This window comes from Quercus robur, chromosome 2 (genome assembly GCF_932294415.1).
Source record: "Quercus robur chromosome 2, dhQueRobu3.1, whole genome shotgun sequence".
NCBI lineage: Eukaryota > Viridiplantae > Streptophyta > Magnoliopsida > Fagales > Fagaceae > Quercus > Quercus robur.
The window spans coordinates 85,268,356-85,291,994 of NC_065535.1; the positions used below are offsets into that span (position 1 = coordinate 85,268,356).

Sequence of the window (23,639 nt, forward strand, 5' to 3'; positions counted from 1 at the left end):
ATGAAAAGGGGATATTATCTCATAAGTTAAGATGAAATATCAACTAAACAACATCACATTACATTGCTCTCTCTCTCTCTCTCTCTCTCTCTCTCTATATATATATATATATATATATATAATATGAAGAGATTTAATTGAAAAAAGATTGAACACAATGAAAAGATATTAAATAAATTGAAATTAGGTGGCCAAGAGAAATATAGCTATATAAGGAATAATTGAAATAAGAACAACATATATAACAACTAAGATATTCTACTCCACTAGTAAGTAAGGAGTAACTACTACTATGACATTATAATTCTCCTAAAGATTGTTCTGGTGCTGATAGTGGTGATGGCAATGGTTCTAAAGACGATGATGAAATTAGGTGTTGTATTGATAATGATAATGGGTTAGAGCATCCACAACAGTGGAGCTAAAAATTTAGCCTTTTAGCTCCACCAAAAGTTATTTTATCTATTTTACCTACACACATGCTATAGCAGTGGATCTATTTTAACTTTCAACACAATAAAATAATATAAACATCACAATAAAATAATATATCCCCTACAATAAAATAATATATCCCACTACCTAAAAAACATCCACAGCACCAACCACAACCACCTCTACCATCAGCCACAGCCACAACCACACCCACAACCACCACCACCACCACCATCGGCCACAACCACCACTCTACTTTGGCAACCACAACACAACATAGAAAAGAAAAAAAAAACAAAAACAAAAACAAAACCACAACAACAATCACAACCCCATCACCACCACTCACTACAAACCACCAGCCATGACAACCACAACCACAACCCACTGCCACTGCCACAACCACAACCATAAACCACAAAACTCATAGCCAAAATACACAAAACCCACTGCCAAAGCCAAAATCATCCACCACCACCACAACCAATATCCACAAACCCACTGTCAAAATCATCCACCACCACAGCCAAAATCAACCACCACAACCACCAAAGCCATATGAAAATACATAAAAATAAAATTAAAAAAAAATGAAAAAAACCCTCAATCACAGCAAAGAGAATAAAGAGATGGGCGGCAGCGGTGGCTTGAGGCTTGAGGAGGATAGTGTCGGCATGGGTCTGATCGGCGGAAGAGAAGTGGGTCTGAGGCGGATGGGTCTAATCAGCGTTGGGTGAGCGTTGGGATGGAGGTAGGGCTGTCCACGGGTCGGTCCGGGTCGGGTTTGTGCCCAACCCGGAACCGACCCGACCAGATCGGGTCTCCAAAACTTGGACCCGCAGCCGACCCGCCGAAGGCAGCGGATCGGGTGGTCGGATGTCATCGGGTTCCGGTCGGGTATTGGTCGGTTTCAGACTGTATGAATGGTCGCCGGATTTTACAAAAATCGTCGCCGGATTTTGCCAAAATCTTTGGTTTTTGCTGGATTTGACCGGATCTCAACGAGATCAGGCCGGATCTTGAAGAGATCTCGGCAGATCTCGAATAGATCCGGCGAGATCTCAACGAGATCAGGCCGGATCTTGAAGAGATCTCGGCAGATCTCGAATAGATCCGGCGAGATCTCAACGAGATCACGCCGGATCTCGAAGAGATCTCGGCAAGATCTCAGTGTAACTCGAGGAGATAGGACAAAATCAGACCGGTAACCACTCAAATCGGCGGAGAATAGAAATTCTGAAGAGTTTTCCGGTCGGGTCGGTTTTTCTCGGTTTTTCATGCTCAAACCCGTCAACCGACCCGCCGGTCTCGGGTTTTCTGGGCGAAGATCCGCTGCCGACCGTCGCCGGCATCGGGTCGGACGGTTTTCGGGCCGGGTCGGACGGATTGGGCGGGTTGATCGGGTTCCGGGTCTGCTTGGACACCCCTAGATGGAGGACTGGGTAGAGGCGTGGGTCGGAGGCATGGATCGGCAGCTTAGGGCTTAGGTCGACTTGGGCCAATGACGTTGAGGCCGGCGGAGGCGTGGGTCGGAGACGTTGAGACAAAGAGGTGAGAGTGACTGAGAGAGAGAACCACTTTTATTATTTTAATCGAGTCTGGGATTAAAATAATTTTTTTTTTTTTAGCTCTCATGAACAATGCACATCTATCTATAGATACACACTGTAGCAATGGAGCTAAAAAAAAAATTTAGCTCCACTGTTGGAGCATGCTTTTTGTGGTTGAGGAGCTAAAAAATACCAATATACCAATATAGCACCACTGTTGTGAGTGCTCTAAGTCTTTAACCGTGTACTAAAATAAATAAAAAGTCTTTAACCGTGAAAACAATTTTTTTTTTAATTATATAGTAGACTGTTTTAGTGTTTAACCATGATTCGATTTGTCAATAAATTTTTGTTTCTTTTCAATTCATCTATACTTACTATTATTTAAGGGGATTCCCCTGTTTGGATTCCTCATTTTTTAGTTCAAAAATGCCCCTATACCTCTATGTTTAAGTAAAGACAAAATTAAAGGACAATCTGGTAAAAATGCAACCCTAACTCTCACTAAAATATTGCCTAAAAAATAAGATCACTCTCCTATTAATTTTCAAATTGATTTATTCACTTAGATTTTCAAAATAAAAAATTTATATATATAAAATAAAAAAACACAGTTTTTTTTTCTACAAAATAGGACCACTAAAATAAAAATAAAAAATAAAAAAGCCTCATCAGATTATTATCTTCTATTGATTATTATCTTTTAACTTTTTTTTAGTTGAATAGCAGAAATTATCTTAAATTATTATTTTTTTTTTTTTGAAAAAGAAGGTAGAGTACTTAAAATAGAATTAAGGAAAACGAATGTTTCTCTCTTGTTTTTTTAAACGATACATTAGAAAGAATGTTGGTTTGTATTGTGTTAATTATACTTATCAGAGTTCTGATTATAACAAACAATATCAATAATTTTTTTACGCCCTTTCCAAACAAAATATTAGCTAGAATGGATACAAATTTAGGAAAACGAATTGTTATGTTTTTGGATTGAAACACACGCATAGCAAAACCTGGGAGCTGTTTTTTTTAAAAAAAATTTATATGAGAACTAGTTTATCTATTTGGATGACAGTCATTTGTGGGCAACATTATTCAAGCCTGTGGGTCTCACTGGTTTAATCTTCGATTGATACATGCCTGGTGGGTGCTGACTAGTACTACCCATCTCTATTTCCTACCATGCGGTTTTGCATTATGTCAATTAGTCATTCAATAATAAATGTAGCCTCATTATGTGGGGGCATTTATTTAACGTAGACGTTACATCTATTTAATATGGAGGTAACTGTTCTCTTAGTATACCAAAATTGGCGTCCCATTAACTAGATACTAGTATGGAGCGACGGGCATGGTTGGATTGGAGGCCAAGGTCCCTGAGTGAACTTGACCTTCTTCCTTTACAATGTTTGGTCAGCCCACGTTGTCAGTATCTTAGTTGGGTCTGATCCTTTGTTTCTTTCTCACCCCTTCTTTATGGGCTAGGGTCTGTGAGCCTTGTGTGAAATATTCGAGCTCCACAAATACCTTCTCAAAAATCGCTCTTAGACCATCCACAATAGTGGTGCTAAATAGCTATATTGTCAAGAAGCTAAAAACATTTACCTTTGGCACCACTACTGCAACATGTATTTTAAGTATTAGTGGTGTAGAAGCTAAAAAAATAATAATTCGTCGGCCAGCTCACCTACTGCCGAGACCCGTCTCCCTAAGCCCCATCGCCAATCTGTTCTGTTGGATCTTCATCTTCATATGTTCTGTTGGAGCTTGATTTTTGGGTTTGTCTTCAATTTGTGCTGGGTTTGTGTTTGTGTTTGTGTTGGGTTTCCGCCAACCCACCCCTTCCGCTAACCCAACTCGCCGACCCACGTCATGTTTGTGCTGTGTTGGTGATTTTTGATTTTGTTTATGATTGGTGATTTTGTTTGTGATTAATGATTTTGTTTAGTCTAGATTGAGGAAAAAGATTGAGGATTTGGCTTGGTGGTTTTTTTTCCCCCCTGCTGTGGACTATTGGTGGTGGTGGATGTTTGTGTTGTATTGGTGTTTTTTTTTTTTTTTTTTTTTTTGCTATGGAAGTTTTTATTATTATTCTAATGAGTTATTTGCATTATTTTAATCAAATAGTTAAAAATATAGATCCATTGATATTGGGTATGAAGAGGTAAAATAAATAAAGTGACTTTTGTAGGTGCCAAATAACTACATTTTTAGCTCAATTACTATAGATACTCTGCCAATTCTCCAAGAAAAATTCACTACCCAAAAATCCTAATGAAAGAGGAAAAAAAATCATAGAGGTACCCAATTTGAGAATTAGCAATACAGTTCCAAGTTTAAAATCATATAGTATTTTTATAATCTTACTTTTTGGCAAGATATTTTTTTAAAGTTATACCCCTCTCTCTCTCTCTCTTTCTCATACGAAAAAAATTTAATTGAAAAAGATTGAACACAATGAAAAGATAGCTTAAATGAATTGAAATTAGGTGACCAGGAGAAATACAAGGAACAATTGAAATAAGAACAAATAAATGACAACATATTCTACTCCACACTTTTTGATGAACAAGATATTCTACTCCACACTAGAGCACCCACATCAGCTCGTGGATAACTTTGCAAAATAGAAAAAAGTAACAAATTTTACACAATCTCAGCAAAAAAACGCCCATATCAGTGGGTGTAAACTTGTGCATAAATGCAAGTTGCTACAGTACCCATGCATATTTGCACGGGCACTATAGCATGTGTATATAATTTTTTAACAAAATTTTCTCTCTCCTCTCTGTACCTAACTCTCAGCTCCCTCTCTCTCTCAGGCGCACAACTCTCTCTTTCTCTCATCTCATCCATCTTTCTTCCTCTCATCAATCTTTCTTCCTCTAGCTTCTGCCGATCACCACTGACGTCGATCGCCATCACCGCCGATCACTCTTTATTCCTTTGTTTCTCGTTGTTTTTGGGTTGAATGGGCTTGATCAGTGGGTTTCAGGTTGAATGGGGTTGAATGTCTCTCGCCATCGCCATCGCCATCGCCACCGCTTGCCTTTGGAGGCATCGATCTTGTTTCTCATTCTTGCCATCGCCACCGAAGGCGTCGATCTTGTTGCTCAAGGTGAGGCATCGCTCTTGATAAATGAGTTTTGATCCATTTTGTTGGGTTTGTTTTTCTGGTTTTCTACCAATGGGTTGTGTGGATTCTGGTGTGATATCGATGTGGATTGTGGGTAGGGGTGTTCGCGGTGCAATACGGTGCGGTGCGATTTAGCTAAAACCATAACTACATCGCACCTTATTTTTGAGGTCACATGTGCGGTGCGGTGTGGTGTGATGTGATGTGGTACGATTTAAAGTTTAGCCAAAACCATAACCGCACCGCACCTCTTTTTTGCGGTCACATATACGGTGCGGTGTATAAGATGCAGTTTGAATTATTTGAAATTGATATATATTTCAAATTTTGGGTTTTTTCTACCCAGCCCGAAACTAATTTTTCCCTTTATTTTGGTCCAAGTTTTAAACTATTGAGCTAATTTTTCTTTATTTTGGGCTAGCTTTATTAATCAACACTTGCTAGGTTTATCAAAAAAATTTTTTTTTTTGAAAACTAGAGTTATTAAACTATTAATAATATATTAAATATTAAAAATAATTAAATATATTAATATACAAAGAGGGTGCGGTGCGGTACAATTTGTGTGGTTTTCTTATTATAAAACCGCAAACTGCACTCCACCATGCGGTGTGGTGCGGTGCACTATTATTTGCGGTGCGGTGCGATTATGCTATTTTGCAAGCGGTTTTTGCAGTTTATGCGGTTTGGTGAACACCCCTAATTATGGATGTGGGTCGATGGCAATGTGGCAAAGAAATGAATATTTTATTTGAATAAATGTGTATAATAGACAAACTGATGTGGGTGTTTTGTAAAAATAAGTGTGTAAAATAGAAAAAGTAGGTTTTAGATGTACAAAATGGAAAAACTTATGCACGAGCTGATGGGGATGCTAATAAGTAATAACTACTACTTTGACATTATAATTCTCCTAAAGATTGTTCTAGTGCTAATAGTGGTGATGGCAATGGTTCTAAAGACATGATGAAAATAGGGCATGGTGCTGATAATGATAATAGTGACGGTTCTGAAGGGGTCCAGTTGCAACTTGAGGCCCCAGGAAACCTTGCCCCACCCCATAAAAATCTATTTCTTTTAAATTGGCCCACAACTATTACAATTGTTTTTAATAAAACCTATTTCATTAATAAAAATATACTTGAAATTACAAATAAATTTATCCCATCAAATCAAACTAATTTTTAGCAAAAATTGAATAATATTATTAAAGTGTTTAACAAGAAAATATCACAACAAAAACAAAAATCTCATAATACAAAATCAATGCTTTAATAGTATATAAATTTGTTTATAATAAAAACAAAAGAAAGTTTTAAAAATTGTACCTTATTTCCAACCTTGCTAGAGAAAAAAAAGAGGTTGAAAGCCTTGTTGAGTAAAATAAAATACGCTGATGATATGATTGTTTAAATAATATGGTTTTAAGGTATGAAAAATTTACAATTTAACCCTTATTAATGCAGGGTGAGATAGGGATGGGGCGGATTGGGTCTAAAAAGTCTAAACCCACTCCCGCCCCGTCCTGTGGTGCGGGGCTAAAATCTCGCTCCATCCTTACCCCACCACCTTTGTAGGGTGGGGAAAACCCACATGGGACGAAGTAAGGAGGGGCGAGACGAGGCAAAATTGTCATCCCTATGCTGGGTGCACATTCGAACTAGAGAACCAAGACAGTACATATAATAATAATAAAGCAACAACTAATCCTTTGTTCATCATGCTCTAAACTAAACCTTCAATAAAGAGTCTACTTTTCTATTTTGATGATGAGTGAACATGAAAATCGGTGAATTATAATGAGATATATATATATATATATATAACTACAAGTCTTACACCTTAATGAGACTTTTAATATAACTAAAACTCAATTTTGTAATTCATATCATATTCTATCATGTACTCCCCCTGACTTTAAAATTCACTAATTTGTGTTCAACACAATTTCTAAATCAATTTAATTTTTCATTCATAAAATTAGAATATTTTATTAGCCTTTTGTAAGAGTCAAAAACAACCAACGACTTTTCAAGGAGATTGATATAAGATCTACACAACTAATTTTTAAAGGATGGGAAAAGATCCATAATGGGAAGTCTAAGCAACAGCTTAAAGAAGAAACGTGAACAAATCAAATGCATATATATGGGACTAAAGTTCCCTAGGTACATAAGATGGATTCAAAGGCTAAAAGCTCACGAGGCTATCTTTCCAATTTCTCTTTCTCTCTCTTGTTCAAGCCTAATCTATTTCTCCAATTTTTTTGAACCCCTAACCTTGTTCCTCTTCTCCTCCTTTTATAGAAATCTCACCCATTTTCCCCTCTCCCCAGTTGGCTTATTCCCAACTAGATTTGGAGGTACTTGTCCCATCATCCCTCTATTCTACTACTTTTTGATCATGAAAGAGGACTTTTGAGGGATTTCTACTGTTCAGACCAGTCATTCAATATTTAATGTGACAAAGACTAGGTGAGAAAGCTTATTAATGCGGAGGTGACTGTTCCATTGGTCCTTATCTGTTCCTTGTGCTTCTCGAGACGAGTCTGAGGAAATGTGGCATCTCAGTTTAGAAGAGGACTGGTCAGTTGTGGTTCCTTTATTACTTGCCAAAAGAGAAAGTTCTACCCATTACCTCGATAATGAACCTTGGGAAAGGAAGTTAGCTCGAACTTCCACGGTAGTGGGCGTAGAAGGTTTCCCAAAACTATTTCATCCACATATTTATCTTGGGCTAGGCCCATTTTCTTTAAAAAATAATCTATTGGGCTTTTGGTTCTCATCTTGAGCTCACATTCATCCCCCCACACCTTTAATCGTGTACTAGAAAAAAAAGTCTTTAACCGGGAAACATTTTAAAAATAAAAAATAAAAATAAAAATAAAAATAAAAGAAAAAAGGTAGAGACAGTTTTTCAATATTTTTTTTTTCCTCAATTCATTAGTATTATTTTATCGATATCTATTGATTATTATCTTTTCAATTCATTAAATTATTATTTTTATCCATGTCTTCTATTGATTATTATCATTTAACTTTCTTTTAGTTAAATAGCAAAAATTATATTTTAAATTTGAAAAAAAAAGAAGGTAGAGCACTTAAAATAGAATTGTTTCTCTCTCTCTCTCTTCTTTTTCTTTTTCTTTTTTCTTTTTTTTTTTTTTTTATAATAAACGACGGATTAGAAGAGTGTTGGTTTGTATTGTAGAATTCTTATTATAACAAACAATATCAAAAATAAAAGTAAAAATTTACGCCACCTCCAAACAAAATATTAGCTAGAATGTAGATACAAATTTAGGCAGACGAATTGTTATGTTTTTGGATTGAAACACGTATAGCAAACCTATGAGCTTGGTTTATATATATATATATATATATATATAATATATATCAGAACTAGTTTATCTTTTAGGATGACATGATCACATGACAGTCATTCGTGGGCAACATTATCCAAGCATGCGGGTCTCACTGGTTTAATCTTCCTTTGATACATGCCCAGGTCCAGGTGGGTGCACCTCTATACCGGCCATGATCCTTTAAAGTACTCCTTTTTAACATAAAAATATAGGTAACCCCCTTTAAGATACTACAAACCAGAAATATTAACTATTATAATGTAGGGAAAATGTATAATAGACCCATTAGGGTCCCACTCTTTACACTAAAGTTGGCAGACAACAGAAAATGGTCTGGCCCAATAAGTTAAATGATCCGTTAAGTAATGAATCTTCCCTCTAATTTTCTGTAATAAAGATAAGGAATCAGATACTACAGGAACAGAAATGTGAATCATTTTACTTAAAAGATAATCCAAAGTACATTCCACCCTTCAGGGCCTAATCTCATTACACTAGCATTAGCTGTCAAAGTTCACCGAAATTTCATAATGTCAACCATCTACTTAGCTATCAATTAATATATTTTTTTCTTTTTTAAATCCTATTACCACTGGAATAAAGAAAAGTCAAAGGAATTTGTATTGGAATGTGTACCTCTGACATTTCATATGCTAATAATCCTTGCCCGAACTGAATCCAAATCTGGCACTTTCTTGATGCTGTAAGAACACAATGATGTTAAAACAGCAAAATCAAAGGTCATCTTTTCCTTTCATGAAAAAATTACAAGGAATAAGATTCAGCTAAAAAAAAATTACAAGGAATAAGCGAAGAACAATTCACATTGCTAGGACAAAACAAGTTTAAATTTTTTACAGTTTGCTTCGATAGAGAGAGCCCGGAGAGTAGTAGAGGGGAAGGAGAAGGGTTTAATGAAACTTGTTTGGGTGTTTTTAAAGGGAGGGAAAGGGGTTTGGAGGGGCTCTAACTTCTACACTCTCATTTTGAATTCCCCTAAATTGGATAGATTAGGAAGGGAAGTAGAGTGGAAGGGATTAAAAATATTTAAAATGTCAATTTTGCCCTTAATATGTCAAATTATATTTATTTCTTTAAAATTAATAAGATAAGATCATAATTGTCAATTTATAAGAAATTCCCCTCCCCTCTCCTCTCCTTACTTAATTTTTAAAAAATCAAAACAAAAGTGAGGGATATCTATACCCATTCCCCTTACTTAATTTTTAAACATCTAAATATGGTGAAAGGGGTAACCATTCCTCTCCAGTCTCATTTACTCTCCTCTCGTTACTTAATTTTTAAAACATCCAAACAAGGTGAAAGAGTAACCATTCCCCTCCAGTCTCATTTACTCTCCTCTCCATCCCCTCCTTTCCTTGTACTCTCCTCTCCTTCCAAACATAGTGTTAGGAACCATGTCACAATGTAAATGATTCCAAATGACTCATGTGTCAAAGCCTCGTTGTGGTAGAAAATAAAGAATAAAGAAACCATAGAACTCCGAAAAAAACTAGCAATCAAGGAAATAAAATTTTAACTTAGACACAAAGCAAATAAACCTAAGGTATTTTTAATCTCTTAGATAATTCTATACTAATACCAAAATACACTTAATTCATAGGAGATGTTGCAACTACAATTTTGTCCCTGAATAAAAAACTAAACATATTTTGTAAAATAAAAACCCAAATTTAAAAAAAGATTTAACCAAGAATACCTATGACTGGATGTTTAAAACCATACAAATTTTTCTTTAATTGGACTTCACACATTAGCCTGATAAAATATATCTTGAATGGAAAAAATTCCGATATCAAAACAAATTAGTCTTCCTGAATTGAAGAAGTAATGCAGCATCCTTGGTTTCCATCCTGAATCACAGCCTCCTCTATGTCCACTACGTGTAACTTGAAAAGGTGAATCTTGACCTACTATCCAAATGCTCGCTAGCTATGTTACTAAACTCAAGATGTCTTAGTCTACCTTTGAGAGAGACCAACTTCGACCCTTTTTTTTAAATATATAATTCAGTAGTTAGGGAGGGGGGGGGGGGGGGGGGGGGTGGGGGGGGGGGGGTGTTGAGGTGATTTGAACCTAGATGTCTCCTTTGGAAATACCAGGAGATGCCCACCAATTGAGCTAAAAGACTCCTGGCCAGAGACCACCTTTAACCTACCATCCTTACTACCTACTTAGCTAACACCTTAGCCAATATACCAATAACTTGTACTGTTGTACACCGCAACCACCTTCATGAAATTCATGCAAAATCCTAATAACATCTTCCTTGGCCTCTTCAGCAGCATTAAAAGAAAACCTTAGTAATTCCATTCACACATGAACTTTTATCCCCATTCATATCTCTAAGAGCCCAAAAAACTTCTCCCTAGAACAGCCTAACCACCCGTAATCTCCACATGTATGGACGAGATCTTCACATAAGATCTCACAACTTCTTCTAGATATAACTTCTTATTAACAAAACAATCCCTTCCTTCCACAGTTGAATTAATCATCAGACTTCCAACAAAATTTACTCCTACAGAACTTTGCCATTGCAATGGAAAAGGTTATTATCCATATAACCTTCCAAAAGACAAATCCTTCTACAATTATTTAAAAAAATTAAATAAAAATAAAAACACCAATCCTCACAAGATTCCAAAGAAATTATCTTCTTCTTTTTTCAAAAAAATTGTATCCTTTTAGCACTCTTTTGACCACATACCCTTAACTTTTGCCTCAACAGACCTCCATAGTAACAGCAACACAATATATGCTCTTACAAGGAAATCCACCCTCTCCAGAACCCAAAACACCTTTTACTTTGAGTTCATCCCAGATTGCAAAATCCTACTTTGTCTCTAACAAATCACATCATCCACAAAGTCACACTCAAACACATAATATTAAAAATAAAAGATAGCATCTAGAGTTCCAACTTCCAATCCTAAATAACTTTCATGTGTATCAGGTTCCAATGCTTCATGCCTCCCAAATAAAACCATATTACTCACTAACAATGTGCTCTTATCTCATGTATAGAAAAAAAAATCTGGAAAAAGGCTTGCCAAGGCTCCTCGCACCGCATTTGCTGCAAGAAAAAGGCTTCCACCAAGACTACCTGAACGACTTTTCCAGAAAAAGGTTTTTCCTCATGTACTTGCCTTTAATACCTTTTTTAGAGAATTACCAACCAATCATAATACCTTTTGTGAGAAGATTTTAGCTTTTGATCCAAGTCCCCCCAAATCCAAATGAACAAATTAAATTACAAAATCAAGTATAAGTCCCAGAGTCAATCCAAGTTCAAACAAGAACACCAATAAGGCATTATATCAGGTTTATAATTTATGACATATGGCCTGTTAAATTAACTTTTTTTTTGATAGGTAATAACAAATTTATTGATAATAGAAGTACAATGGATTTACGATAGTAAACTCATTGCACTGAAAAAAAAATACAAACCAATCAAAAAGAAAGACTAGCAGAATTAAGAAAATCAAACAAAGAATGACAATGCGTAAACCCCCAAATACGAGACCACTCAAACAAAGTCCTAAGCAGCAAAGACTTCACACAATCTACAAGTCTCTCAATATCCTCAAAAGTTTGGGCATTGCGCTCCTTCCAAATTAACCACATAAGACACGCTGGAACCATATTCCACACATTTGAAGTGTGACTCCCTAACCAATTCCACCATGCAGAGAGAAGAAAAACAACGTTCTTCGGCATCACCCACTGAACGCCAAACAAACAAAGGACTTCACTCCACAAGGTATGAGCATACTTACAATGGATCAATAAGTGATCCATAGTTTCCTCTTCACATCGACAAAGGCAGCACCAATTAACAAGAGGTAAATGCTTCTTAACAAGGTTGTCTATAGTAAGAATCCCACCCCTAGCAGCTGTACATAAAAAGAAAGCCACCCTTTTAGGGACCTTAACACACCATATGCTCTTCCAAGGAAAAGACACCAACGGGGCTGCTAGCAATGAGAAATAGAAAGAGCGCACATCAAAAACACCACTACGATTCAATTGCCATATCATGGTGTCATCACTCCCTCTAGGTAGCTTGGATGAGATATGCGCAAAAAAATCATAAAAGATCCCTGTCTCCCAATCCTGAAAAGCACGACGGAAACGTAAGTTCCAACTTCTACCACCCCCATCCGGTGCATAGTCAACCATATCAGAAATCATAGCTGACTTATCCATAGCAATAGCAAACATAGCCGGATATAAATCTTTCAGGGCAGTAGGGCTACTCCAAGGGTCATACCAAAATCTGATACGAAAACCCTCACCTGCTGCATACAACACATGACCAAAAAAGCTCTCAACCCCCTTCCTAATGTTCTTCCACATACCACATCCATGCGTCCCTCTAACAACTCTAGTACACCATCCCCCACTGGCCTCCCCATATTTGGAAGCTATAACTTGCCTCCATAAATGTGTGACCTCATTCCCAAATCGCCATAGCCACTTCCCAAGCAAAGCTTGGTTAAATAGCCCAATCTTCCGGATCCCCAAGCCACCTACCTCCACGGGCCACACAACTTTCTCCCACGCAACAAGTGAGAATTTAAAAACATCATTAGATCTCCCCCAAAGGTTAAATTAACAAAAGATATATAAAGTAAAACACATATTTTATATATGAGTGATCAATGTAATTAGACTCATCTTTTGCAAATGAATCTGCTTAGGTTCAAGTTTGATCTGATTATAATCAAACTTAATGGGAAGGAAATTACATTGGAAAGCCTAGTTTATAGAACAATCAAATTGTAATTTACTAATAAGAATTGGAACTTCTTTCCACCAGTTTACAGCCCTACATTAAGTTATGGATCTCTTAAGTTGGCTTTGTCAATCTAATGAAAAATACTCATTTATCTTTTCATGTCCTAAGACCTATGTCACACCAATATTCAGGTGCTACGTTCTCATCACAAAAACATGTTATAAAAGAGAAATATGCTAACCCACTTGTACATGATATCGCCACCAGGTGTTAACTTCCTGTAGATCCAATCTGGAACCAGATTTTCAAGAAGTCCAATCTGTTCTTCAACTTCTCCTGAAAAGAAGACAAGAAATTTCATCAATAATCAATTTTTGAAATAAAATCCTCTACTACTGGAGCACCATTGTACATACCTCTCTCAACAATATCAAAACTATTCATTATTATCTTGTGCACAAGCTCCTCTTTTGTTATTGCACAGCAGTTGACTGACTTGAATATTTGGTAAATCAGAGCAACTAGGTCAGGCAAGGAAGAAGACATCTGCTGGACCGCTGTTACACCTGCTATACTCTTCTCACAAACCTCATCAAGAAATCCAAGGCTCTTGACCTATAATAGGAAAACTCTTTAGTTGAAAGTACAGGATAAAAAAAATAGTAGAAGAGAGAGAATTATTCATTATTATAAGAGTTACTCATGTTTAAGTTTATATTAACTTGTTATCTTATATTAGCGTCTAGGCATTCTGGTAATCTTGTCATATAACTCCAATATAAATAAGTGCAAAGGTGAGGGACTAATTGATCAAACCCAACACCTTTTTTTCTACTCTTTATGTCTCTCTCTGTATCATTCTTCTCTCTTAACCTTAATCTTTCATATTTTACACCACCTTAGTATTAGAGCCCCAATCCAACCATAAAACGCACTAACACAATCCAGAGATCATTGTAAGATGATAGAAGTATGCTGTTGGTGGCTCATTGGTTGAATCTGATTATTGTTTTGGTTTGATCGGCGTGTATTACTACATGTGACTTGGGTTTTTGTCATATTTTAAGTTGTTTGAGTTCCATATGACTGAAGAGAAATCTTTGTCCTGGCTGAGGACAAAAAATCTTTGATTAAATAATATACCTAAATCGATTACCTCGAAGAAGTTGAATGGTTTAAATTATTTAGCTTGGGCACGTGCTGTGAAAGTTCTTCTGCGTGGGAAAAATTAATTGATATATAAGATGGTTATAGCATAGTATAAAACCCCACATCACCACTACAGTTGAATTTTATTACTCTGATAAGAATTTGGAAGTCTGTTGTAGAATCTTTTTTGCAACAGAGTAATGTTTCACAGGTTTATGAGATTTACGAGAAAAGTTTCACAGCTAAGGTGAGTACAGTATCTCATAGCTTTAGGTAACTTGCTAAAGGTGAGACAAAAAGATAAAAGTTAGCTTATTATCAAATAAAAAAGCTAGTTTTGTTGTTTATTTGGAAAAATGGGAGACAAAAAGCAAAAAGCTGGAAACAAAAGCAAACTTGCCAGACGGACAAACAGTTTGGAAACAATTGCCTGATTTCTACAGTACTCTTAAAAAATAGTGGGATCAATTGATAATAGTACTCTTTATGTCCCTGATTTTCCCTTTAGTTTGTTTTCTGTTAACTAATTGACTGAAACCTTACATGTGTTTTTTAGGACCATAAGTTCAATTGACAGCATAAGACTAGAAGTTATTCTTACCAAAAATTCTTAAGTCTATCCAGAGGCTTTAGGATTATACAAAAAGAATTGAATATGTTATTTAGATAAACCAATCTTTTTCTAAAATCATAAAATTAGGTTATTGAAGTTCAAAATCAATTCCGCACAGATCTGAAACACCTCTTAGCTTTGGACCATCTAATTAAATAAAATTGATTAGATATTTATAGTTATTACTAAGACTATGACCATATTAAACCCGCACTGCCCAGAATATTTTAAGTTGCACCCAATAGATAAGTTTTCTTCAAGTAAACTAGTGATTTTTCTACATAATTAGACACTGTACAAAAATCATGATTTACCATGTCCAGAAGTAGCCATTAAATTGGGAAAGCATACCATTACCTATCCCAACTAAAACACTTAGTTTTGTCACTCACTATATCCCACACTTAGTTTTGTCACTCACTATATCCCCACACTTAGTTTTGTCACTCACTATATCTCAGTCCATTTATTATGAACCTAGAACCAGTTACTTTCTATCAAGAGATAAGAGATTGAATGAGTCAAAGACACCACATTCCACCATTGAGATATGGGAAAAACAATATGGTTCACAGATTATGAAATAGAAAATTCAAGCAGATCATGAACGACAAGTTTCAGGGTTGGAGAGAAGCGTACCTCTTGCAGCAGTGGCGGAGAACATGTGGCATTTGCACCCTTGAATGTTACTTCTGTAGTATGATGAATGTTATCAATTACAACATTGTTGCAGCCTGACTCATCCACAATGGAATCAAATGCAGTCTTTTCACCTTCCAATTGCGAGAAGTCTAGAACCCTTTTTGCAGGCTTATTACATAATGTCAACTTTTGGCTGGTACTGGTCTTAAGCTTGTCCTCACAACTAGGCATTGATATCTTTGGCGTCAACTGTGCAGGCGTTTCTAGAATCAAGGGATCATCAGATGAGGCAAGTTTGACAAGAGGAGTACTTAAAGGGTTCGTCTGCTGTGCAGGGGAGTTGAAAATGGTTGATATGGAGCTGGTACTATGAGATTCCTTCTGTTGCCCACCTCTGATATTTGGGTTAGTTACACCGTCAGATTTGGAACATAATCCAGAATTTTCCATCTCCTGCACACTTGTACTATCTTGGTTAATCAAATTATCAGATCTGGCAGACAACAGAGTTATTGGAGATTCTAAGAGCTGAGTTTTTTCTGTTTCAGCACCAACAGCCTTCTGAGAGAAGTGTCTGCTTAAAGATGGATATGGATCAAAGTTTTCTGACAACAGCTCACATTCAATGGAAGTTGATTGAGATTCTATTACAGAATCTGCAATCAATTGCTCTGGACTTAAGGTCTGTTTTCTTTTGCTAAAAGGTTCTGGCAACATGGCCTCTGGAACATCACAAGCCTTCCCCCCCCCCCCCCCACCAAAAAAAAAAAGTCAGCTCATTTCTTTGAGCATTTAAATGCAATATGAACTGCTACACACTCTATTATGTATATTTTAATATAAATTGGATAAAATAATCAAAAACAAACATGGAACAAAGTCTCAAAAATGTATTGATAAGCTAACAAAAGCAAACATGCAGAGAGTTAATCTTGACGCATTGAACAGAACTACAATACTAAGGACAACTTAATTAAACTGATTTCAAACATTTGTTATATAACACAATCATTTAATCATTACTTAGCCATGAAAGATATGCCTATATGTAGTGTATATATCACTTAAATTACTACACACTACAAAATCATATATCTTGGACAAGCTTCTCAAGTTGATCCCGAAACCCTTAAACAAAACCACAATAGGGTTAATTTCAAAAACTAGATACAACAGCACAGTTATTTAATAATTACTCAACCATAAAAGATACGTTTATATGTGGTGAACTTATTTTTTCAGCCTGCCTGTCACCTATATATTAGTGCACTTTCACATCTTCCATTTTGTACAATCCAATTACCATCCGCCAGAAAAGTCATATCAACTAACTTAATTCCCCAGAAATTATATTAGTCCCAAAAAAGAAGTAGCAGCAATCTGTCAACTTGTTCTTAGATTCTCATTTCAAACCTCTAGTATTATCAGCATGACAAACATCAATACTAATCTAGAATATAGAGTCAGAGCAATACCTTAGGTTGCTTGGTAAAGAAACTAATAAGCCTAGAAGCAAAAAGTTGATGCAGGGCAAAAAAATCAGATTGTTCACAGTGACCTTCTATAACATCAAATAGCAAAGAGATCTTCATGTCAGGCTTCATGCATAAGGTTTTCTTGTCATGCACAAGAATCTTTTCTATCTGAATGGCTTCAGGAAGTATATATTTTATCTGAGCAAGATGGCTGTACGTGAATTTTCTGAAAAGGAAACAGTAAAAGTTTTATTCATCAAAGAAAGGTATAAACTAAATGATAAAAACATTAAATGAGATCAGGAAACTAATTGCTACACAGATTTCCTTGCAAAAAGTACAACTCTGAGGGTTATCTGTGCTTAGGAACAGCATAAACAACACTCCCAAGTTTAAAACCACAAGCCTATTCTAAATGACAAAAAAATACAGCAATAACATATTATTGGTTCTGGTGATGTACAAGAAACTTTCAGAGTGAACCTGATATATTCTTATAAGCTTGGAATAATACATCTTTACTGGCTAGTCAAGATGACAAAACCGTTTACGAGGCAAGCATAACATCCTCCTTTGTGAAAATAGCCCTTAAATCGGGTTCCAAACGTGTGGATGGATAAATGATATATTTAATATTTCATAATAAAAAAACTTATATTTCACACTTTATAATTAAAAAGCATTTTCTTCTAATAAGTGAGGGAACCTCATTTTGTCTTTTATCTATTTCATATAAACCTCATTTTTAGTGCTCAATGGACATGAGATTGCAGTGCCTTCCGCCTTCATCTGTTTGCATTAGGCAATAAATGCACATACATAAACATGGACAAATGAATCAAATAATGAATTTGACTCTACTATATTTAGGATATTTTCTATTAAATAATCTTAAGCATTCACAATTTTTAAGAATTTTCCCTCATCATCTTGAGATATAGGAACAAGCAGCCATGCCACCATGATCCTTTCAAGTACTCCTTTTTTACATAAAAATATAGGTAACCATAAAATGTTCCTTTAAGATGCTAGAAACCAGAACTATTAACTATTTTAATGTAGGGAAAATGTATAATAGACCCTCTTGGCCCTTTAGGGACTCACTCTTTACGCTAAAGTTGGCAGACAACAGAAATGATCTGGCCCAATAAGTTAAATGATCCGTTAAGTAATGAATCTTCCCTCTAATTTTCTGTAATAAAAATAAGGAATCAGATACTACAGGAACAGAAATGTGAATCATTTTACTTAAGAGAAAATCCAAAGTACATTCCACCCTTCAGGGCCTAATCTCATTACACTAGCATTAGGGGGGCCATGTACACATATATACGACTTAAATAGCTCTAACCACATTTAGATCCAACATATAACTAATTCTAGAAGAATAAATTGAGAAAAATGTTGATATCCATCTTCAATATGACAAAACAAAAATGCATATGAAATTATATATATATATATATATATATAAGTAAAGATGCTTTATTAGGAGAAAAGACTACTTTATGTTCACAATGATAAACACAAAGTAACCTAAAAGAATTACAAAATAATTATGCACAAGAATGAAGCGATTCTGTGAAATCTAAAATTGAAATGCTACTAATAAGACTCCAGTAAGACTCCACACACAAAACCAATCATCTCATTTATAGTTTTACTCTATCTCACTCATGTAAGGGGTCATCAATCCATTGTGGTTTAGATTACCACACCTCATGAAGCAGAAGTCACTAGTTCAAATCCCCATCCCCGTCCTCCGGGGCCCAAAACTTACATATCAACGTAACAAGGTTGTAAATTAATTACCTTTTAGTAAGAACTTCCACCTGAGCAGAGACATTTTGGAAAGTAGGCAATTTTTTACACAGAGTGAGCAACCTAAATGAACAAATCATATGATTGAAGAACTCCGATATGTTCTTATAGCTGAAAATTGAGGAAAGATCCCAAATATTAGAACCAAAAAAAAAAAAAAATCTTTAAAACAATAAAAGAAAATAAAGACATGCATCCATTGAAATTAAGGTGCCCACTTGTCTGGAAGTTTTACTTCTCCCTCCTCGATTTTGTGTGAAGGCTCATTAGTCTTCTCTGGCGTCTGACATGCCGGCTTAAGTTCCAAATTCTGGTTTGGAATAATTCCTAGCTTTTGCACAGCAGTTGAATTTTCTGGACATGTACTTTGATCCATTCTTTTAACAGTAATACATACATATAAATTAAGTGGCAGAGACAAGATTAGAGGAGGCAATAAGAAAGGTGAAAGATAAAGCAAATCACAACCCAGTTCTACAAAAATTATTTGCTTAGTTTCATTAAGTTCAAAGCAATTTTTACATATCAAAAAAGAAAAATTCAGAGCAATTTTTTTATTTTGCTTATAGCACTAGCCCTACATTAATTTTATTTAATAAACAATGAGAATAACTCAACTCACACCGTAATAATCAACAAGAATCTGGGGTATTAGGCAAACAAGAATCAAATTAGAGCACCCTATTAAGGAAAAAAGTTGAAAGAAACCCTAGAAAAATAAATAGATTTTCATTCTATCGAACAAGTTTTTTTTCTACAAAATAAGCCCAACCAAATTTACCAAGATTAGTTTTCGATACAAAGAAGAAGTAGTAAACCCCCGCCCCGCGCACCCAAACACAATCAATCTGATATATCCAAAATGTGTGTGTGTGTGTGTGTGAGAGAGAGAGAGAGAGAGAGAGAGTGATCTGAACCTGTTGAAACTCCTGGGTTGAATTGAAAACTGAAACCCCAAAAAGGAATTCTTATTTTTAGAGGTTGAAGCTGGGGAGGAGGGAGGTGGAAAAGTTAGAACTTTTGGAAGCAGCTGCAGCGCAGGCGAGGGGGAAAATATTTCAAATTTATATATAGATGCCTGATATCTACTGATACATACCAACTTCATTGCACGGGTGGAACTTATTACATGCGTGTGGGATGAGTATCTTTTTTTTTTTTTTTTTTTTTGAGTTTAATCTCGTAATTTTAAATTTAATTAGCCTTATTACACGTGCTTTGAGCATCTTACAAGATTCTTTTTTTATTTTGAATTTAATGTAATTTTTTAATTTAAATTTATTTATTGTTAGTGAGATTATAGAGGAATGAATTTTTAAAGAACTAAAATTTAGGATTTGAAATTAAGTAAACTGCTAAGTTTAGTGTGTGCGAGTTTTTAGGAAAACAAATGTATCAAAATTGAGATATTTAAGAGAAATAATATGTCCACAATATTTTCACAACAAATTATAAGTGGCAGGTTGAACCAATAAGTCAATAACAATTAATCACCTATAATTTGTTGTGAAAATATTGTAGACGTAGCGTCTCTCTTCCTTATTCTTTATAAAAAAAATAGTGTTAAAATTTTAATTCAACATAATTTAAAAAAAAAACCAGAGAACTTTTTTTTTTTCTAAAAATTAGCACACTCTCTGTTTAAATATATTTCACGCACGTTTAATACATTTTTTTTCCTAAAAACTAGCACACACTAAACTTAGCTGTTTATTTATTTTCAAATCCTAAATTTTAGTTTTTTAAAAGTTCATTCCTTTGTAATCTCACTAACAATAAATAAATTCGAATTGAAAAATTACATTAAAGTCAAAATAATAAAAGAATAGTCTTATTGCATGTGCGAAACTCATGTGATGAGGCTACTAGAGATTAAGTCTATTGTTAACGAGGTTACACGGGAAGGGATTTTTAAGAAGTTAAAATTTAGGATTTTGAACAAGAGTAAACAGATGGGTTTTGTGTGTACTAATTTTTAGGGAAAAATGTATTAAAGGTGTATGAGATATATTTAAATAAAGAATGTGCTAATTTTTAGGAAAAAAATTTATTTGGTAGTTTTTTGTTTTTGAATTTTGTTGAATTACAATTTTAAGTTTTTAACGCAATTTTTATTTTTTAGGAATAAGGATTATTTAATTAGATTATGGGTATTTTTGACATTTTTTAAAGTTATAACTAACTTCTTGAAACAATACTTTGGTTTTAGTCAAGTGGTGAGCAATATGAACCGTCTGGTATTAGTTTCTTTATCATCAAAACTCACCGTTTTTACTCTCAAGAGAAAAGAGACGAGACAAAGTCGCAGAGTGCGAAAAAAAACAAGGAGAGAAGAGCGAGAAAGAAAAATGAGTGAGACATAGAGATGTACATGGGCATGGCCTCTTACACTGATTGAAAAGTTTCAAGATTTAAATTTTCTTACTTTAATTTTTAGTTTTGATAATTGAAATTGGTGATATGAGGAAACAAAAATTACACTAAGCCTAACCTAAATGATGAAGTCTTACGATTTTAGTTTTATATTTATGCTGCTTGTTCCTTATTAATTTCCTTTGGATTGTGTTTAGTTATTAAGTGTTAATACTCTCTTATTTTCGGATTCTTTAATCTTTTGGATTTATTTTTTTTTTTAAATAATTCTTTCTAATACTAGAATTAACATCCCTACCATTTTATTTTTATAAGCAAATGTTAACAAACATCATGCGATACTTATTAAGGTTGGACTACTGTTGGTCTCACTTAATAAAAAAATTAGATAAATAGAAGAAAATGATATAAAGCTGACCTCTCAACATATGTTAATATTTCTTTTTCCCTATGAAATTGCCCCCACAACCTATAAGGTTGCTAAAAAAATGACATAAGGCTGGCTGTTAACGTGCATCTTACGGTGCTCATACATATAGAATTTGCAGTACTAAGAAATTGCATGAAACATGTTTTTATAAGATTTTCTAATTTGATTGCTATAGAATGTACTGTATTTTTTGAAATGATTTGGTGTAAACCTCTGATGATTCATTAACACGCCCCCTCCTCAAGAATTGTTTTACTTTTTTATTAAGGATGGTAATAAATAAATAAATAAATCCATCTCTAATCCAAACATATAATCTTTGATGTAATATGGTCTCTACATCTACTAATGAAATTTCATTTGTTGAGATTCAATTAGAGTTTCACCAGCCACGTGGAAATGATCTAAAGAATTTTTTTTCACATCAAATAAAGAGTAAAGATCCTCTTAAAATAGGGTTGCCTATAATATTAAGCATTATGTTGGTATAAGTATGCATTTTATTATGTTACTTGTATGCTTCTTATAAGAAGAAATGTTTTGCTCATTTTTGCCACTGTGGTACATTTCTAGTATACTTAGTTGGCTTTTATTCTTAATAAAATTTCTTACATTATTTAATATATATATATATATATATCAAATAGTTTTATTTTATTTATTGGTAATAATCTTTATTAATGCAAAAACTTCCAAGTATAGGGGTATAAGAGTGCCTGACATCAGCTTCACAAACTACAATGTTCAACCAATTAAATATCACATAGTTAATTTGTGATTCTTGTGATTATAAAATCACGAACATAATAATATATGTCTACACTTTAAGATACGATTAACAGTCTTTAACCTATGTTTAGCAATATGTTTACAATTTCAGTAAGTTATTGTTTATGCTGAGAATGAAGTCATTCTCAAATATGATAATGAGTTGGTAGGAGCTTCTTGTCCCATGGATTCAAACAATTTCAAAACAATAAGTTCTCAATCAGATGCTCCATAGCAACTCCGTGAACATACTTGGGTGATGTAAGTATTAACATCTGCAATACTAGAAGTATCTATATTGAAAATGTTTTTAAGTGGATTAAAGAAGATTATGCTTGGATTGATTTTTCTCATAAGCTGTAGACATTTGTGAAATGTCCTTGTTGTACTTTGCATCTTATGGTAGTTATGCTTTATACACCCCTAACCAATATCATTTCCTCATGCTACAACTAAATAATTATTTGTTTCCTTCCATTAGGACTTATACCGATTGGTTTGGATTGATTTTTCTTGGAAGTTGTTGACATTGGCGATATCTGTCCTTGTTGCACTTTACAATTTGTGGTATTCAAGCTTCATACACACCTTACCCCATTTATCATAACCAATATCATTTCCTCATGTAACAAATTTATTTATTCTCATTTAACTTCCTGGAAGTTGTGGTCTTACTTGAGACCCCTGTGAGGAGGTGTTATCTTCAGTATCTTGTGTTTCGGATGCATGTAGCATCACGCTCACAACAGATGGGTTTCATAGATCAACATGTTGTGAGTTTGATGTTGCATCTATTTGAATCATTTGATACTTCTGCCCTTGCTGGACGCAAATGCCATTGGCCTTTTGCCTTATGAATAAAAAAGAGTGTACCAAGCTTACAATGAGCACTGTATAATCCGGAGGCTTAATGCATATATATCAGTGCTCACCAACATCGACAACTTGGTAGTGCAGCCATCCTTTTAACTGTACTCGTCCATGTAAGCATATGGTCTTTCTTCCTCTTCTAGTTAAACTTTTACAAACCATGAGGACTTGCAGGGCCAAGCATTAAACAGTGTTTTATCAGAATGTCAGCACTGTTAAACAAGTCTGCAGTTAATAAAACCAGGCTAAAA

General features: G+C 34.7%; 1 protein-coding gene across 3 annotated transcripts; it reads right to left on the reverse strand.

Moving 5' to 3' along the window:
- Positions 1-8,509: 8,509 nt before the first annotated feature.
- Positions 8,510-20,026, reverse strand: LOC126715493 (CDT1-like protein b). 3 transcript variants are annotated; one of them, XM_050416114.1, is made up of 9 exons: positions 19,865-20,026; positions 19,166-19,324; positions 18,939-19,058; positions 17,127-17,352; positions 15,649-16,389; positions 13,664-13,862; positions 13,493-13,583; positions 9,119-9,183; positions 8,510-8,673 (listed from the first exon to the last, which is right to left on the reverse strand). In XM_050416114.1, the coding sequence occupies exons 2-8, from the start codon at positions 19,321-19,323 to the stop codon at positions 9,129-9,131; spliced, it is 1,590 nt and encodes a 529-aa protein (XP_050272071.1). In that variant the 5' UTR covers position 19,324; positions 19,865-20,026; the 3' UTR covers positions 8,510-8,673; positions 9,119-9,128. The 3 variants fall into 3 exon arrangements, with proteins under 3 accessions (XP_050272071.1, XP_050272070.1, XP_050272069.1); XM_050416113.1 differs by lacking the exon at positions 8,510-8,673 and adding an exon at positions 8,711-8,868; XM_050416112.1 differs by lacking the exon at positions 8,510-8,673 and having other exon boundaries at positions 8,896-9,183.
- Positions 20,027-23,639: the final 3,613 nt, after the last annotated feature.

Excerpts from the sequence above, each read along its gene's own strand:
- LOC126715493 (XM_050416114.1), bottom strand. The coding sequence starts at position 19,323 with ATGGATCAAAGTACATGTCCAGAAAATTCAACTGCTGTGCAAAAGCTA. Across the intron at positions 19,059-19,165 it reads GAAGTAAAACTTCCAGACAA|CTATAAGAACATATCGGAGT; the intron begins GTGGGCACCTTA and ends CTCAATTTTCAG. Across the intron at positions 13,584-13,663 it reads TTTTGATATTGTTGAGAGAG|GAGAAGTTGAAGAACAGATT; the intron begins GTATGTACAATG and ends TCTTCTTTTCAG.